At 44.3% G+C, this 20,000-nt stretch overlaps 1 protein-coding gene across 5 annotated transcripts in view; it reads right to left on the bottom strand.

The window, feature by feature from the left end:
• pou2f2a (POU class 2 homeobox 2a) overlaps nucleotides 1-20,000 on the bottom strand; it is a 144,026-nt gene that overhangs the window by 22,768 nt on the left and 101,258 nt on the right. Inside the window, exon 1 of one of the 5 annotated variants that reach the window (XM_036941503.1) lies at nucleotides 14,856-14,994. The exons of 3 other annotated variants lie outside the window; for them this stretch is intronic. In XM_036941503.1, coding sequence (XP_036797398.1) covers nucleotides 14,856-14,883 — 28 coding nt within the window. In that variant the 5' untranslated portion in view covers nucleotides 14,884-14,994. Of the gene's footprint in view, nucleotides 1-14,855; nucleotides 14,995-20,000 lie in introns of those variants that run through there. One more of the 5 variants, XM_036941508.1, reaches the window with a different exon arrangement.

Here is a 20,000-nt window from a genome sequence, read left to right as displayed (position 1 = left end):
CAAAGAAGAGAGGAAGTGTGGTGATGTAATGACCACAACAAAGAAGAGAGGGAGTGTGGTGATGTAATGACCACAACAAAGAAGAGAGGGAGTGTGGTGATGTAATGACCACAACAACGAAGAGAGGGAGTGTGGTGATGTAATGACCACAACAAAGAAGAGAGGGAGTGTGGAGATGTAATGACCACAACAAAGAAGAGAGGGAGTGTAGTGATGTAATGACCACAACAAAGAAGAGAGGAAGTGTAGTGATGTAATGACCACAACAAAGAAGAGAGGGAGTGTAGTGATGTAATGACCACAACAAAGAAGAGAGGAAGTGTGGTGATGTAATGACCACAACAAAGAAGAGAGGAAGTGTGGTGATGTAATGACCACAACAAAGAAGAGAGGGAGTGTGGTGATGTAATGACCACAACAAAGAAGAGAGGAAGTGTGGTGATGTAATGATCACAACAAAGAAGAGAGGGAGTGTGGTGATGTAATGACCACAACAAAGAAGAGAGGGAGTGTGGTGATGTAATGACCACAACAAAGAAGAGAGGGAGTGTAGTGATGTAATGACCACATCAAAGAAGAGAGGGAGTGTGGTGATGTAATGACCACAACAAAGAAGAGAGGGAGTGTGGTGATGTAATGACCACAACAAAGAAGAGAGGGAGTGTGGTGATGTAATGACCACAACAAAGAAGAGAGGGAGTGTGGAGATGTAATGTCCACAACAAAGAAGAGAGGGAGTGTGGTGATGTAATGACCACAACAAAGAAGAGAGGGAGTGTGGTGATGTAATGACCACAACAAAGAAGAAAGGGAGTGTAGTGATGTAATGACCACAACAAAGAAGAGAGGAAGTGTGGTGATGTAATGTCCACAACAAAGAAGAGAGGGAGTGTGGTGATGTAATGACCACAACAACGAAGAGAGGGAGTGTGGTGATGTAATGACCACAACAAAGAAGAGAGGAAGTGTGGTGATGTAATGACCACAACAAAGAAGAGAGGAAGTGTGGTGATGTAATGACCACAACAAAGAAGAGAGGGAGTGTGGTGATGTAATGACCACAACAAAGAAGAGAGGGAGTGTGGTGATGTAATGACCACAACAAAGAAGAGAGGGAGTGTGGTGATGTAATGACCACATCAAAGAAGAGAGGGAGTGTGGTGATGTAATGACCACAACAAAGAAGAGAGGGAGTGTGGTGATGTAATGACCACAACAAAGAAGAGAGGGAGTGTGGTGATGTAATGACCACAACAAAGAAGAGAGGGAGTGTGGTGATGTAATGACCACAACAAAGAAGAGAGGAAGTGTGGTGATGTAATGACCACAACAAAGAAGAGAGGGAGTGTGGTGATGTAATGACCACAACAAAGAAGAGAGGGAGTGTGGTGATGTAATGACCACAACAAAGAAGAGAGGGAGTGTGGTGATGTAATGACCACATCAAAGAAGAGAGGGAGTGTGGTGATGTAATGACCACAACAAAGAAGAGAGGGAGTGTGGTGATGTAATGACCACAACAAAGAAGAGAGGAAGTGTGGTGATGTAATGACCACAACAAAGAAGAGAGGGAGTGTGGTGATGTAATGACCACAACAAAGAAGAGAGGGAGTGTGGTGATGTAATGACCACAACAAAGAAGAGAGGGAGTGTGGTGATGTAATGACCACAACAAAGAAGAGAGGGAGTGTGGTGATGTAATGACCACAACAAAGAAGAGAGGGAGTGTGGTGATGTAATGACCACAACAAAGAAGAGAGGAAGTGTGGAGATGTAATGACCACATCAAAGAAGAGAGGAAGTGTGGAGATGTAATGACCACAACAAAGAAGAGAGGGAGTGTGGTGATGTAATGACCACAACAAAGAAGAGAGGGAGTGTGGAGATGTAATGACCACAACAAAGAAGAGAGGGAGTGTAGTGATGTAATGACCACAACAAAGAAGAGAGGGAGTGTAGTGATGTAATGACCACAACAAAGAAGAGAGGGAGTGTGGTGATGTAATGACCACAACAAAGAAGAGAGGGAGTGTGGTGATGTAATGACCACAACAAAGAAGAGAGGGAGTGTGGTGATGTAATGTCCACAACAAAGAAGAGAGGAAGTGTAGTGATTTAATGACCACAACAAAGAAGAGAGGGAGTGTGGAGATGTAATGACCACAACAAAGAAGAGAGGGAGTGTGGTGATGTAATGACCACAACAAAGAAGAGAGGGAGTGTGGTGATGTAATGACCACAACAAAGAAGAGAGGGAGTGTGGAGATGTAATGACCACAACAAAGAAGAGAGGGAGTGTGGTGATGTAATGACCACAACAAAGAAGAGAGGAAGTGTGGTGATGTAATGACCACAACAAAGAAGAGAGGAAGTGTGGTGATGTAATGACCACAACAAAGAAGAGAGGGAGTGTGGTGATGTAATGACCACATCAAAGAAGAGAGGGAGTGTGGAGATGTAATGACCACAACAAAGAAGAGAGGGAGTGTGGTGATGTAATGACCACAACAAAGAAGAGAGGGAGTGTGGTGATGTAATGATCACAACAAAGAAGAGAGGGAGTGTGGTGATGTAATGACCACAACAAAGAAGAGAGGGAGTGTGGTGATGTAATGACCACAACAAAGAAGAGAGGGAGTGTGGTGATGTAATGACCACAACAAAGAAGAGAGGGAGTGTGGTGATGTAATGACCACAACAAAGAAGAGAGGGAGTGTGGAGATGTAATGACCACAACAAAGAAGAGAGGGAGTGTGGTGATGTAATGTCCACAACAAAGAAGAGAGGGAGTGTGGTGATGTAATGACCACAACAAAGAAGAGAGGGAGTGTGGTGATGTAATGACCACAACAAAGAAGAGAGGGAGTGTGGTGATGTAATGACCACATCAAAGAAGAGAGGGAGTGTGGAGATGTAATGACCACAACAAAGAAGAGAGGGAGTGTGGTGATGTAATGATCACATCAAAGAAGAGAGGAAGTGTAGTGATGTAATGACCACAACAAAGAAGAGAGGGAGTGTGGTGATGTAATGACCACAACAAAGAAGAGAGGGAGTGTAGTGATGTAATGACCACAACAAAGAAGAGAGGGAGTGTGGTGATGTAATGACCACAACAAAGAAGAGAGGAAGTGTGGTGATGTAATGTCCAGAAACAAAGAAGAGAGGGAGTGTGGTGATGTAATGACCACAACAAAGAAGAGAGGGAGTGTGGTGATGTAATGACCACAACAAAGAAGAGAGGGAGTGTGGTGATGTAATGTCCAGAAACAAAGAAGAGAGGGAGTGTGGTGATGTAATGACCACAACAAAGAAGAGAGGGAGTGTGGTGATGTAATGACCACAACAAAGAAGAGAGGAAGTGTGGTGATGTAATGACCACAACAAAGAAGAGAGGGAGTGTGGTGATGTAATGACCACAACAAAGAAGAGAGGGAGTGTGGTGATGTAATGACCACAACAAAGAAGAGAGGGAGTGTGGTGATGTAATGACCACAACAAAGAAGAGAGGGAGTGTGGTGATGTAATGACCACAACAAAGAAGAGAGGGAGTGTGGTGATGTAATGACCACAACAAAGAAGAGAGGGAGTGTGGTGATGTAATGACCACAACAAAGAAGAGAGGATGTGTGGTGATGTAATGACCACAACAAAGAAGAGAGGGAGTGTGGTGATGTAATGACCACAACAAAGAAGAGAGGGAGTGTGGTGATGTAATGACCACAACAAAGAAGAGAGGGAGTGTAGTGATGTAATGACCACAACAAAGAAGAGAGGAAGTGTGGTGATGTAATGACCACAACAAAGAAGAGAGGGAGTGTGGTGATGTAATGACCACAACAAAGAAGAGAGGGAGTGTGGAGATGTAATGACCACAACAAAGAAGAGAGGGAGTGTGGTGATGTAATGACCACAACAAAGAAGAGAGGGAGTGTGGTGATGTAATGACCACAACAAAGAAGAGAGGGAGTGTGGAGATGTAATGACCACAACAAAGAAGAGAGGGAGTGTGGTGATGTAATGACCACAACAAAGAAGAGAGGAAGTGTGGTGATGTAATGACCACAACAAAGAAGAGAGGAAGTGTGGTGATGTAATGACCACAACAAAGAAGAGAGGGAGTGTGGTGATGTAATGACCACATCAAAGAAGAGAGGGAGTGTGGAGATGTAATGACCACAACAAAGAAGAGAGGGAGTGTGGGGATGTAATGACCACAACAAAGAAGAGAGGGAGTGTGGTGATGTAATGATCACAACAAAGAAGAGAGGGAGTGTGGTGATGTAATGACCACAACAAAGAAGAGAGGGAGTGTGGTGATGTAATGACCACAACAAAGAAGAGAGGGAGTGTGGTGATGTAATGACCACAACAAAGAAGAGAGGGAGTGTGGTGATGTAATGACCACAACAAAGATGAGAGGGAGTGTGGAGATGTAATGACCACAACAAAGAAGAGAGGGAGTGTGGTGATGTAATGTCCACAACAAAGAAGAGAGGGAGTGTGGTGATGTAATGACCACAACAAAGAAGAGAGGGAGTGTGGTGATGTAATGACCACAACAAAGAAGAGAGGGAGTGTGGTGATGTAATGACCACATCAAAGAAGAGAGGGAGTGTGGAGATGTAATGACCACAACAAAGAAGAGAGGGAGTGTGGTGATGTAATGATCACATCAAAGAAGAGAGGAAGTGTAGTGATGTAATGACCACAACAAAGAAGAGAGGGAGTGTGGTGATGTAATGACCACAACAAAGAAGAGAGGGAGTGTAGTGATGTAATGACCACAACAAAGAAGAGAGGGAGTGTGGTGATGTAATGACCACAACAAAGAAGAGAGGAAGTGTGGTGATGTAATGTCCAGAAACAAAGAAGAGAGGGAGTGTGGTGATGTAATGACCACAACAAAGAAGAGAGGGAGTGTGGTGATGTAATGACCACAACAAAGAAGAGAGGGAGTGTGGTGATGTAATGTCCAGAAACAAAGAAGAGAGGGAGTGTGGTGATGTAATGACCACAACAAAGAAGAGAGGGAGTGTGGTGATGTAATGACCACAACAAAGAAGAGAGGAAGTGTGGTGATGTAATGACCACAACAAAGAAGAGAGGGAGTGTGGTGATGTAATGACCACAACAAAGAAGAGAGGGAGTGTGGTGATGTAATGACCACAACAAAGAAGAGAGGGAGTGTGGTGATGTAATGACCACAACAAAGAAGAGAGGGAGTGTGGTGATGTAATGACCACAACAAAGAAGAGAGGAAGTGTGGTGATGTAATGACCACAACAAAGAAGAGAGGAAGTGTGGTGATGTAATGACCACAACAAAGAAGAGAGGGAGTGTGGTGATGTAATGACCACATCAAAGAAGAGAGGGAGTGTGGAGATGTAATGACCACAACAAAGAAGAGAGGGAGTGTGGGGATGTAATGACCACAACAAAGAAGAGAGGGAGTGTGGTGATGTAATGATCACAACAAAGAAGAGAGGGAGTGTGGTGATGTAATGACCACAACAAAGAAGAGAGGGAGTGTGGTGATGTAATGACCACAACAAAGAAGAGAGGGAGTGTGGTGATGTAATGACCACAACAAAGAAGAGAGGGAGTGTGGTGATGTAATGACCACAACAAAGATGAGAGGGAGTGTGGAGATGTAATGACCACAACAAAGAAGAGAGGGAGTGTGGTGATGTAATGTCCACAACAAAGAAGAGAGGGAGTGTGGTGATGTAATGACCACAACAAAGAAGAGAGGGAGTGTGGTGATGTAATGACCACAACAAAGAAGAGAGGGAGTGTGGTGATGTAATGACCACATCAAAGAAGAGAGGGAGTGTGGAGATGTAATGACCACAACAAAGAAGAGAGGGAGTGTGGTGATGTAATGATCACATCAAAGAAGAGAGGAAGTGTAGTGATGTAATGACCACAACAAAGAAGAGAGGGAGTGTGGTGATGTAATGACCACAACAAAGAAGAGAGGGAGTGTAGTGATGTAATGACCACAACAAAGAAGAGAGGGAGTGTGGTGATGTAATGACCACAACAAAGAAGAGAGGAAGTGTGGTGATGTAATGTCCAGAAACAAAGAAGAGAGGGAGTGTGGTGATGTAATGACCACAACAAAGAAGAGAGGGAGTGTGGTGATGTAATGACCACAACAAAGAAGAGAGGGAGTGTGGTGATGTAATGTCCAGAAACAAAGAAGAGAGGGAGTGTGGTGATGTAATGACCACAACAAAGAAGAGAGGGAGTGTGGTGATGTAATGACCACAACAAAGAAGAGAGGAAGTGTGGTGATGTAATGACCACAACAAAGAAGAGAGGGAGTGTGGTGATGTAATGACCACAACAAAGAAGAGAGGGAGTGTGGTGATGTAATGACCACAACAAAGAAGAGAGGGAGTGTGGTGATGTAATGACCACAACAAAGAAGAGAGGGAGTGTGGTGATGTAATGACCACAACAAAGAAGAGAGGGAGTGTGGTGATGTAATGACCACAACAAAGAAGAGAGGGAGTGTGGTGATGTAATGACCACAACAAAGAAGAGAGGAAGTGTGGTGATGTAATGACCACAACAAAGAAGAGAGGGAGTGTGGTGATGTAATGACCACAACAAAGAAGAGAGGGAGTGTGGTGATGTAATGACCACAACAAAGAAGAGAGGGAGTGTAGTGATGTAATGACCACAACAAAGAAGAGAGGAAGTGTGGTGATGTAATGACCACAACAAAGAAGAGAGGGAGTGTGGTGATGTAATGACCACAACAAAGAAGAGAGGGAGTGTGGAGATGTAATGACCACAACAAAGAAGAGAGGGAGTGTGGTGATGTAATGACCACAACAAAGAAGAGAGGGAGTGTGGTGATGTAATGTCCACAACAAAGAAGAGAGGGAGTGTGGTGATGTAATGATCACAACAAAGAAGAGAGGAAGTGTGGTGATGTAATGACCACAACAAAGAAGAGAGGAAGTGTAGTGATGTAATGACCACAACAAAGAAGAGAGGGAGTGTGGTGATGTAATGACCACAACAAAGATGAGGACCAAGAGCAAGAGAGCGAGTGTGGAGATGTAATGTCCACAACAAAGAAGAGAGGGAGTGTGGTGATGTAATGACCACAACAAAGATGAGGACCAAGAGCAAGAGAGCGAGTGTGGAGATGTAATGTCCACAACAAAGATGAGGACCAAGAGCAAGAGAGCGAGTGTGGAGATGTAATGTCCACAACAAAGATGAGGACCAAGAGCAAGAGAGCGAATGTGGAGATGTAATGTCCAGAAACAAAGATGAGGACCAAGAGCAAGAGAGCGAGTGTGGAGATGTAATGTCCAGAAACAAAGATGAGGACCAAGAGCAAGAGAGCGAGTGTGGAGATGTAATGTCCAGAAACAAAGATGAGGACCAAGAGCAAGAGAGCGAGTGTGGAGATGTAATGTCCACAACAAAGATGAGGACCAAGAGCAAGAGAGCGAGTGTGGAGATGTAATGTCCAGAAACAAAGATGAGGACCAAGAGCAAGAGAGCGAGTGTGGAGATGTAATGTCCACAACAAAGATGAGGACCAAGAGCAAGAGAGCGAGTGTGGAGATGTAATGTCCACAACAAAGATGAGGACCAAGAGCAAGAGAGCGAGTGTGGAGATGTAATGTCCACAACAAAGATGAGGACCAAGAGCAAGAGAGCGAGTGTGGAGATGTAATGTCCACAACAAAGATGAGGACCAAGAGCAAGAGAGCGAGTGTGGAGATGTAATGTCCACAACAAAGATGAGGACCAAGAGCAAGAGAGCGAGTGTGGAGATGTAATGTCCACAACAAAGATGAGGACCAAGAGCAAGAGAGCGAGTGTGGAGATGTAATGTCCACAACAAAGATGAGGACCAAGAGCAAGAGAGCGAGTGTGGAGATGTAATGTCCACAACAAAGATGAGGACCAAGAGCAAGAGAGCGAGTGTGGAGATGTAATGTCCACAACAAAGATGAGGACCAAGAGCAAGAGAGCGAGTGTGGAGATGTAATGTCCACAACAAAGATGAGGACCAAGAGCAAGAGAGCGAGTGTGGAGATGTAATGTCCACAACAAAGATGAGGACCAAGAGCAAGAGAGCGAGTGTGGAGATGTAATGTCCACAACTAAAGAATCATTGTGGAATCTGAAAAGACACATATCCTGAAAGCATGATGGTGTACTTACTAAGTGTGCATGTTGAAAGAAAGGTGGGTACATAACTAAGTGTGCATGTTGAAAGAAAGGTGGGTACATAACTAAGTGTGCATGTTGAAAGAAAGGTGGGTACATAACTAAGTGTGCATGTTGAAAGAAAGGTGGGTACATAACTAAGTGTGCATGTTGAAAGAAAGGTGGGTACATAACTAAGTGTGCATGTTGAAAGAAAGGTGGGTACATAACTAAGTGTGCATGTTGAAAGAAAGGTGGGTACATAACTAAGTGTGCATGTTGAAAGAAAGGTGGGTACATAACTAAGTGTGCATGTTGAAAGAAAGGTGGGTACATAACTAAGTGTGCTATTGTAGCAAAGTCATTTTTTTAAAGTTTCCATAATTTTTGTTCTACTATCTATACAATCGGACATAATTGATTTTGGCCCAATAGGCCCGGCATATTCCAACTTTTAAGGAGATTTCTGTTTTGATTGGGTTATTTTGCCTAAAAGCCTGTTGGATTACCTATGGAAAAAAACCTCTGCATCTCTGCCCAGCCTGGGGCGGCCAACAGGGTGTTTAGCATCCCCAGTGGTTCTACAAGTATGGAGAGGATATTCACTGCTACTGACCTGCTCTCCAGGCACCATCACATGAGACAGAAGCCACAGACTGGCTTCTAAAAATGAATTCAAAGGCACTGTAGACTGAGCCTGATAGAAAGATGGCGCTGACAGAGAGGGCTGCCTCGCTTCTAGTCCTTCACAAGAATTTCGCTACACTCGGAATAACCTCTGCTAACCATGTGTATGTGACCAATAACATTTGATTTGATTTAATAAGGCATTTTTGTTTAATTTGTAAGTTAGTCACAGCCTATATGCTCAATTTATAGACTATAATGACTTAATACAATGAAATGTTGTTTAAATGTTGAGCGCTTAATAATGTCAGTGACTCCCTACCAGCCTAGTGTGTCACGCTCACAAATGCTTCACAACGGTATTTATTTGTAGGCTCTAGCCTTGAAATAATTAAATAATATAGCCTAAATCATTCATTTCCGTTCCTTCTTAGGCTCAGTCTGGCTCCTGGCCTATCTAGAGTGTTTATATGCTGTTTAATATGACATGTAGTCTATTAAAACTATGAGGGCTCCTCACATTCACCTTTTCATGTTTATTAAAATACTTTTTATTCAAATCGTTTGGTTTGGTAGGTCCAAGTAGTGACCGCTCCAACAGCTATGAGCAGAATTTCCGACCACTCCGTTCACATACTCTGAGCAGGACCACTTACCAACCAATAGGGGGCAGTAGTGAGACACTGAACACATTTACCAACAATTACTATGGATGAGGTAATTTTTTAAATGTTATTTATTTTATTTAACTAGGCAAGTCAGTTAAGAACAAATTGTTATTTACGATGACGGCCTACCCAGCCAAACCCTAACAAAGCTGGACCAATTGTGCACCTTCCTATGTGACTCCCAATCATGGCGGGTTGTTTTACAGCCTGGAATCGAACCAGGGTCGGTAGTAACGCCTCTAGCAATGAGATGCATTGCCTTAAGACCGCTGCGCCACTCAGGAGCGCAGCGGTTTAGGGTACTATTCGTGATATGTAGTGGATTGAATAGCAACAGGGCTATTCAATACCAGGCCTCAATATCTGTAGAGCTGCTGGGTTTCCTTTCTCCCAAGTAGTTCAATGAATGATTCATGTTGTTGATTGGCCAGAGAGTCCACTTGCCTGGAGACCCAGGTCTGAATCAGTTAAACCAAACCAATGAAAACCAATAGTGGTGAGGCCATTGAGGCCCAGATGTCTGAACAAGCTATATCCAGGCTGGATAACACAGAACACAGGACGGCAGGGGCAGTACATTACTTGTGACAATCAGGAGTTTTTTCTACAAACACAGGTCTGCTAGGGGAAGCAGTGGTGAGACAGAAAAGCCCATTGGCTGTTCCTCACCAATGACATGCACTTCAGATCTAACCACAGGAAGGATCCCTCTAAAATAGACAGGTTTTCTCCATATCTTAATTTAGTCCAAAAAAACTCAGATATGAGGAAGCAATTCAGTGTTAGTGGTATGTAGTGAGGGTAGTAGTGTATATATAGTGTTAGTGGTATATATACAGTGTTAGTGGTATGTAGTGAGGGTAGTAGTGTATGTACAGTGTTAGTGGTATGTAGTGAGGGTAGTAGTGTATATACAGTGTTAGTGGTATGTAGTGAGGGTAGTAGTGTATATACAGTGTTATTGGTATGTAGTGAGGGTAGTAGTGTATATACAGTGTTAGTGGTATGTTGTGAGGGTAGGAGTGTATATACAGTGTTAGTGGTATGTAGTGAGGGTAGTAGTGTATGTACAGTGTTAGTGGTATGTAGTGAGGGTAGTAGTGTATATACAGTGTTAGTGGTATGTAGTGAGGGTAGTAGTGTATATACAGTGTTAGTGGTATGTTGTGAGGGTAGGAGTGTATATACAGTGTTAGTGGTATGTTGTGAGGGTAGGAGTGTATATACAGTGTTAGTGGTATGTAGTGAGGGTAGTAGTGTATGTACAGTGTTAGTGGTATGTAGTGAGGGTAGTAGTGTATATACAGTGTTAGTGGTATGTAGTGAGGGTAGTAGTGTATATACAGTGTTAGTGGTATGTAGTGAGGGTAGTAGTGTATGTACAGTGTTAGTGGTATATATACAGTGTTAGTGGTATGTAGTGAGGGTAGTAGTGTATATACAGTGTTAGTGGTATGTAGTGAGGGTAGTAGTGTATATACAGTGTTAGTGGTATGTAGTGAGGGTAGTAGTGTATGTACAGTGTTAGTGGTATATATACAGTGTTAGTGGTATGTAGTGAGGGTAGTAGTGTATATACAGTGTTAGTGGTATGTTGTGAGGGTAGGAGTGTATATACAGTGTTAGTGGTATGTTGTGAGGGTAGGAGTGTATATACAGTGTTAGTGGTATGTAGTGAGGGTAGTAGTGTATGTACAGTGTTTGTGGTATGTAGTGAGGGTAGTAGTGTATATACAGTGTTTGTGGTATGTAGTGAGGGTAGTAGTGTATATACAGTGTTTGTGGTATGTAGTGAGGGTAGTAGTGTATATACAGTGTTTGTGGTATGTAGTGAGGGTAGTAGTGTATATACAGTGTTAGTGGTATGTAGTGAGGGTAGTAGTGTATGTACAGTGTTTGTGGTATGTAGTGAGGGTAGTAGTGTATATACAGTGTTAGTGGTATGTAGTGAGGGTAGTTGTTTATATACAGTGTTAGTGGTATGTAGTGAGGGTAGTAGTGTATATACAGTGTTAGTGGTATGTAGTGAGGGTAGTAGTGTATATACAGTGTTATTGGTATGTAGTGAGGGTAGTAGTGTATATACAGTGTTAGTGGTATGTAGTGAGGGTAGTAGTGTATATACAGTGTTAGTGGTATGTAGTGAGGGTAGTAGTTAATATACAGTGTTATTGATATGTAGTGAGGGTAGTAGTGTATATATAGTGTTAGTGGTATGTAGTGAGGGTAGTAGTGTATATACAGTGTTATTGGTATGTAGTGAGGGTAGTAGTGTATATACAGTGTTATTGGTATGTTGTGAGGGTAGTAGTGTATATACAGTGTTAGTGGTATGTAGTGAGGGTAGTAGTGTATATACAGTGTTATTGGTATGTAGTGAGGGTAGTAGTGTATATACAGTGTTATTGGTATGTTGTGAGGGTAGTAGTGTATATACAGTGTTAGTGGTATGTAGTGAGGGTAGTAGTGTATATACAGTGTTATTGGTATGTAGTGAGGGTAGTAGTGTATATACAGTGTTAGTGGTATGTAGTGAGGGTAGTAGTGTATATACAGTGTTAGTGGTATGTAGTGAGGGTAGTAGTGTATATACAGTGTTAGTGGTATGTAGTGAGGGTAGTAGTGTATATACAGTGTTAGTGGTATGTAGTGAGGGTAGTAGTGTATATACAGTGTTATTGGTATGTAGTGAGGGTAGTAGTGTATATACAGTGTTAGTGGTATGTAGTGAGGGTAGTAGTGTATATACAGTGTTAGTGGTATGTAGTGAGGGTAGTAGTGTATATACAGTGTTATTGGTATGTAGTGAGGGTAGTAGTGTATATACAGTGTTAGTGGTATGTAGTGAGGGTAGTAGTGTATATACAGTGTTAGTGGTATGTAGTGAGGGTAGTAGTGTATATACAGTGTTATTGGTATGTAGTGAGGGTAGTAGTTAATATACAGTGTTAGTGGTATGTAGTGAGGGTAGTAGTGTATATACAGTGTTAGTGGTATGTAGTGAGGGTAGTAGTGTATATACAGTGTTAGTGGTATGTAGTGAGGGTAGTAGTGTATATATAGTGTTAGTGGTATGTAGTGAGGGTAGTAGTGTATATACAGTGTTAGTGGTATGTAGTGAGGGTAGTAGTGTATATACAGTGTTATTGGTATGTAGTGAGGGTAGTAGTTAATATACAGTGTTATTGGTATGTAGTGAGGGTAGTAGTTAATATACAGTAGGCTGGTGTAATGCTAGTGTATCATGGTGTGATGTATGTCTCTCTCACTTCCCCCCTCTACTTCCCCTAGCTCACACCATCTTGAACACAGAGTGCTAAACCCAACACTTACTGTCAATGAGACTATTAATATTACTCTGATACTTTGTCAATGTCGCACAACACACTGACTGACATCTTAGTCATTTAGCAGATGCTCTTATCCAGAGCAATTTTCAGTAGTGTACAGGAGCAATTTACAGTAGTGTACAGGAGCAATTCACAGTAGTGTACAGGAGCAATTTTTCACCTAGTCGGCTCACGGATTTGAACCAGCGACCTTTGGGTTACTGGCCCAACGCTCTTAACAGCTAGGCTACCTGCCGCCCTACTTTCACGCACGCACGCACGCACGCACGCACACACACACACACACACACACACACACACACACACACACACACACACACACACACACACACACACACACACACACACACACACACACACACACAGAGAGAGAGAGAAATACTGTCAATCTAATCTATCAATAGGTGCTGTAATAATACTAACATGGGCACCTATCACGTGACAGTAACAGAACTGCATTGGTGAAGTGTCCTGGTGGTGGTTTAGATACATCTTTACTCTGATACATAAGGAACGGCTCAGTAGACCCATAATATAGTACTATCGCAGCACTGGCAACATTCTCTGTGATTACATCAAACTGCCATTTTAACTGCCCCACTGTAAGACACATAACTACTGATACGTGTCAGCCGTTATAGTCTCTCCTCTCGCTGCCGTTGGAACAAGACAAGCTATTCTCAGAAGCCTTTTACCACTACCTAATGAATAGGTGTATGTATGTGCCATAGAAACGGATGTCTAGATAGGACAGTCTCACAAACTGTACTGTAAACTGCTGTATACGGTTGCATAGTGCACAGCATGATATGCCTTTTCATTACATGTTCTATGCATTCTGTTTCTATGGTGTGTTCTCCCAGGGGTATTTTGGGTGAAACTGATCTCAAATGAACCTTCACTTCCTGCTTAAGGAGATCCCTCTGGCGCCAAGGGGGGGTCTGGGAAATGAAGTCTACCGATGAAACGTTTAAACTTTCCATTCATATTTCACTACTGCTATGAAATCATTCAATGAAAAAAATGTAGTCATTGGACTACAACTGTCTGTAAATCTGTGGCAGGTCAGTAGTGTTGTGTGATAATCCTGTCAGTTAACAAACTGCACACTGAAACCCTAACATTATGACTGGTGTGTTCACAATGAATACTGACAATCGACTGTGTTGTCTGTGTGCAATTCAAGGCATAGTTGAGACACTGTAGTTCACCCCTCAAGTCAACTATTCACCTGAGTAACCTCATTCTCTATCCAGCGGTGATACTGTACTACACGGACGCCATAATATGATGTGTCATCCCGTCACCGTGGTCTGGTCACAGGAATGTACAGGGGGTTTGATTTTAAAAAGCCCTATTCATCACTGTCCACGTCGATGTGAGAAGTGACAAGGTGCTTCATCGCATGAATCATTCCCATCAAATGGATACGCACGCACATACCGTAAATGGTTCACTGTGATGTTATCTATACCTGATTATTCATGACATGCAGTAATACTATTGTCGTTTGTTGATAGGTTTTTATGTTATTGATGAATCATTTCCTGTGAATGTATATTTGAGAAACTATTTCTCTATCATCTCTTAATTTGAAATTAAAACGTGACATTCTATATGTAGGCTAAAGACCACTTCTAATGCTGTTATGTAGGACACATAACTAAAGTGTACCTTTAGGTTCTCTGTTTAAACAGTTGTAATGACAAGGGATGGATAGGAGAAAACACACACACACTGCGTCCCTGTCCACCCTGGAGAGACGCGTCTGACCTTTCTCTCTGCCTGCGACAGACATCTACACCTCCATCCTCTCCTCCCTCCATCCATTCATCCATCTCCCTCTCTTTGATGTGCTCTAATTAGCCATGCTCGTTAGACCCAGTGGTGCTAATCAATTGGCTCAGCCCAGATACACACACACACACACACACACACACACACACACACACAGACAAACACACACACACACGGCGAGCTTAATTGGGCCGTGCTAATGAAGGCAGGGAGAGGCACAGACACTCACCTGGTACCCACATATTGCAGAAGTCCATGGTTGCTAGAGCTGCTGTCTTGGTCACATCTGTCTGAGTGTCTGAGTCCCCTTCTTTCTCTCTCTCTCTCTCTCTCTCTCTCTCTCTCTCTCTCTCTCTCTGTGCGTCTCTGTCTCTCTCTCTCTCATTGGAACATTAACGGAGGAGAGATAAAAATCATTCCCCTCCCTCTTGTTGTCCACGCCCCCACACATGCCCCACCCCCTCCCCACATCCTGAGAGAGAGAGAAGAGAAGAGGAAGTAAACAAAAGAAGAGTAGGAAGTAGGGTCAGAAAGAGAAAGGGGGACACGCAAGGTTAAAGAGTGGGAGAGGGTGAGATCTAAGAAATAGAGGAGGAGAAAGAAGAGGGGGAAGACTATGAGTGGAAAGTGACAGGGTGTCTGGAAACTGTCACTCACAGCTCAGAGAAAACAACCCTTTGGCTGACACTACTGCAGTCACACTGCAGAAAAATGATATTCTACCTAGATTCTTTAGTATTGTATTGAGATAATTAAGTGAAAATTACTTGTTTTGAGTTGATCTCGCTCACCCAGAAAATGCATTTACTTGTTTCAAGCCGATTTTGGTTACCAAGGAAATGCATTAAGATCATTTGTTTTCTTTTAAGCCTTTTGTAGGTTGAAGAAGGAAAAATGGTCTGCCACACTAAGATAATTTACCTTGGTAAGATGTCTAGTCAACACACTGTATGAGATATCTAGCTGTTTTCCAGTGCACTACTTTTATTAACCTTTATTTAACTAGGCAAGTCAGTTAGGAACAAGGTCTTATTTACAATGACGGCCTGCTCCGGCCAAACCCTAACCCTGACGACGCTGTGCACTGCCCTATGGGACTCCCAATCACAGCTGGTTGTGATACAGCCTGGAATCAAACCAGGGTCTGTAGGGACTCTAACACTGAGATGCAGTGCCTTAGACTGCTGCGCCACTCGGGAGACCAAACTACCTGGCCAGTTAGAGACTTAAACCATCATATGCCATACAATAAGACATGGCTCATACATGCTTATAACTAGTGATATAGCATTATACCTGCTGTCGACTTTAAGTCAAGTGTTACCAAACATTTAATCCACATGCTCAACAGTTTTCATTATATTGGCACTTTTGTTGGTTCTACCTACTCGGGCTGTGTTTCTGTTATAGATCTCGCTGTCACATGAGGCGGGAGATGTGAGCCATCACAACATCCCCATAAACCACTACCCCTCTCACCCCCACTCCTCCAACAGAGGAAAATTTGAGTAAGTGCAGCACTACTGCTGACCAACCAGCTTGAGTTCACTACTACAGTGGAAATATGGGTTTCTCTGAAGTAGCATGAGTCAGCCAGATGGTGGCAGTATTGGCAATAAATTCCACTTACAGATGCAGGTAGCATCCATCCAAGGCCAAGGAGAGGGAACTGTGACCCCCCCTCTTCCTCTCCCTTTCTTTCATTCCCCCTCTCTCTCTCTATCTCCCTTTCTTTCATTCCCCCCTCTCTATCTCCCTTTATTTCATTCCCCCTCTCTCTCTATCTCCCTTTCTTTCATTCCCCCCTCTCTATCTCCCTTTATTTCATTCCCCCTCTCTCTCTATCTCCCTTTCTTTCATTCCCCCCTCTCTATCTCCCTTTCTTTCATCCCCCCCTCTCTATCTCCCTTTATTTCATTCCCCCTCTCTCTCTATCTCCCTTTCTTTCATCCCCCCCTCTCTATCTCCCTTTATTTCATTCCCCCTCTCTCTCTATCTCCCTTTCTTTCATTCCCCCCTCTCTCTATCTCCCTTTCTTTCATCCCCCTCTCTATCTCCCTCTCTCACCCCCCCTCTCTATCTCCCTTTCTTTCATTCCCCCCCCTCTCTCTATCTCCCTCTCTCTCACCCCCCCCTCTCTATCTCCCTTTCTTTCATTCCCCCCCTCTCTCTCTATCTCCCTCTCTCTCACCCCCCCTCTCTATCTCCCTTTTTTTCATTCCCCCTCTCTCTCTATCTCCCTTTCTTTCATTCCCCCTCTCTCTCTATCTCCCTTTCTTTCATTCTTTCTCTCTTTCATTCTTCACTAATTCAAAAACTATTGATGGAGAGCTCTCAAGTTTGCATGTGTGTGTGTGTGTGTGTGTGTGTGTGTGTATGTGTGTTAGAAGGTGGTGACCCCAACAGTCATGGATGTCCAGAGACAGTGACAGACTGAGTGGGGGGGGGGGGGTCAGAGGTCGTCTGGGCAGCCTGGATTTGGCCGTGGCCCTACTACCACCATCCCCCCTCTCCCCTGTGTGTGTGTGTGTGTGTGTGTGTGTGTGTGTGTGTGTGTGTGTGTGTGTGTGTGTGTGTGTGTGTGTGTGTGTGTGTCATGTCCAGGGAAAAGGGGGTCCTTCCTGCCTTTGAGGAGGTCTAAGCCTTGGTTACCATGACAGCCAGACCCAACGACACTCCGTTCTGGCTAATCTGAGGATGCTGGGGTAAGACGCCCTTATCTGGGCAACATACTATCACAGGCATGCTATGTATAATAACATAATGATTAGGAACCAATACAATGACATACAACATCAAATAAATAAATAATCCTTTCATGGAATTTCAGAAACACACTGCTGTACTTGAATAATAATATTTCAGTTATTCATGAAATTGTATCGATTTAACTATATATATTTTAATACGGAATAAAAACACACGCGCAGAAATGAAAACAAAATCAGACACACACACACAATCTGATAGTGGGACCCCAGGGAGGGGGATGGGGAGGATGGGGCCTTCTGAGTAACATCAATCACTCCGCTGTCACTGAGAGAGAGAGGGAGGGGAGGGGAGGAGGGAAGGAGGGAGGGAGGGGGAGAGAGGTAAAGAGAAAGAGAGAGGGAAGGAGGGAAGGAGGGGGAGAGAGATAAAGAGATAGAGAGAGGGAAGGAGGGAAGGAGGGGGAGAGAGATAAAGAGAAAGAGAGGAAAGGAGGGGGAGAGAGATAAAGAGATAGAGAGAGGGGAGGAGAGGTGTCCAGAAGGGGTCAGTACAGGGACCATTCGACATCTCTCTGGAGCTCCCATCTATTGTACAGCCACCACAGGGGAGCCCAGAGCAGATACACACATCCTCATCTTTACACTGGTGTTGGACCTACAATGTGTGTTTGTCTCACCACTGTGTGTGTGTGTGTGTGTGTGTGTGTGTGTGTGTGTGTGTGTGTGTGTGTGTGTGTGTGTGTGTGTGTGTGTGTGTGTGTGTGTGTGTGTGTGTGTGTGGAGCTCCAGGATTATAAACTGTACTGGTAGGAGGGTGAGAGGTTTAGGTGGTGTATGGAAACCAGCAGGGGGTGAGAACTAGATAACACCTGTCTCTACCATGTGACCAGTAATAACACACAGTCCAGCTAGTTGAGACGGACAGAACTCTGTCAGAGCTGTAAGGGCAGACTGAAAGACAAAGTGTTATCATTACTTGGCTACAGGATGAGGAGATATCATGCTCTCCTCCTCTTTCACCTTCACCAGGCCCACCTCTATCTCTCTCCTCCTCTTTCACCTTCACCAGGCCCTCCTCTATCTCTCTCCTCCTCTTTCACCTTCACCAGGCCCACCTCTATCTCTCTCCTCCTCTATCTCTCTCCTCCTCTTTCACCTTCACCAGGCCCACCTCTATCTCTCTCCTCCTCTATCTCTCTCCTCCTCTTTCACCTTCACCAGGCCCTCCTCTATCTCTCTCCTCCTCTATCTCTCTCCTCCTCTTTCACCTTCACCAGGCCCACCTCTATCTCTCTCCTCCTCTTTTACCATCACCAGGCCCTCCTCTATCTCTCTCCTCATCTATCTCTCTCCTCCTCTTTTACCATCACCAGGCCCTCCTCTATCTCTCTCCTCCTCTTTCACCATCACCAGGCCCTCCTCTATCTGTCTCCTCCTATTTCACCTTCACCAGGCCCACCTCTTTCTCTCTCCTCCTCTTTCACCATCACCAGGCCCACCTCTATCTCTCTCCTCCTATTTCACCTTCACCAGGCCCACCTCTATCTCTCTCCTCCTCTTTTACCATCACCAGGCCCTCATCTATCTCTCTCCTCCTATTTCACCTGTACCAGGCCCACCTCTATCTCTCTCCTCCTCTTTCACCTTCACCAGGCCCACCTCTATCTCTCTCCTCCTCTTTTACCATCACCAGGCCCTCCTCTATCTCTCTCCTCCTATTTCACCTGTACCAGGCCCACCTCTATCTCTCTCCTCCTATTTCACCTTCACCAGGCCCACCTCTATCTCTCCTCCTCTTTCACCTTCACCAGACCCTCCTCTTTCTCTCTCCTCCTCTTTCACCTTCACCAGGCCCTCCTCTATCTCTCTCCTCCTCTTTCACCATCACCAGGCCCTCCTCTATCTCTCTCCTCCTATTTCACCATCACCAGGCCCTCCTCTATCCCTCTCCTCCTCTTTCACCTTCACCAGGCCCTCCTCTATCTCTCTCCTCCTCTTTCACCTTCACCAGGCCCTCCTCTATCTCTCTCCTCCTCTTTCACCTTCACCAGGCCCTCCTCTTTCTCTCTCGTCCTCTTTCACCTTCACCAGGCCCTCCTCTATCGCTCTCCTCCTCTTTCACCTTCACCAGGCCCTCCTCTATCTCTCTCCTCCTCTTTCACCTTCACCAGGCCCTCCTCTATCTCTCTCCTCCTCTTTTACCATCACCAGGACCTCCTCTATCTCTCTCCTCCTCTCTCTTTCCTCCTCTATCTCTCTCCTCCTCTATCTCTCTCCTCCTTTATCTCTCTCCTCCTTTATCTCTCTCCTCCTTTATCTCTCTCCTCCTCTATCTCTCTCCTCCTCTCTCTCTCCTCCTCTATCTTTCTCCTCCTTTATCTCTCTCCTCCTCTTTCACCTTCACCAGACCCTCCTCTATCTCTCTCCTCCTCTTTCACCTTCACCAGGCCCACCTCTATCTCTCTCCTCCTCTTTCTCTCTCCTCCTCTTTCACCTTTACCAGGCCCTCCTCTATCTCTCTCCTCCTCTTTCACCTTCACCAGGCCCTCCTCTATCTCTCTCCTCCTCTTTTACCATCACCAGGACCTCCTCTATCTCTCTCCTCCTCTATCTCTTTCCTCCTCTATCTCTCTCCTCCTCTATCTCTCTCCTCCTTTATCTCT

Source organism: Oncorhynchus mykiss, chromosome 2, assembly GCF_013265735.2.
Source record: "Oncorhynchus mykiss isolate Arlee chromosome 2, USDA_OmykA_1.1, whole genome shotgun sequence".
NCBI classification, from domain to species: Eukaryota; Metazoa; Chordata; class Actinopteri; order Salmoniformes; family Salmonidae; genus Oncorhynchus; species Oncorhynchus mykiss.
This window is presented reverse-complemented; position numbering and strand designations above follow the sequence as displayed.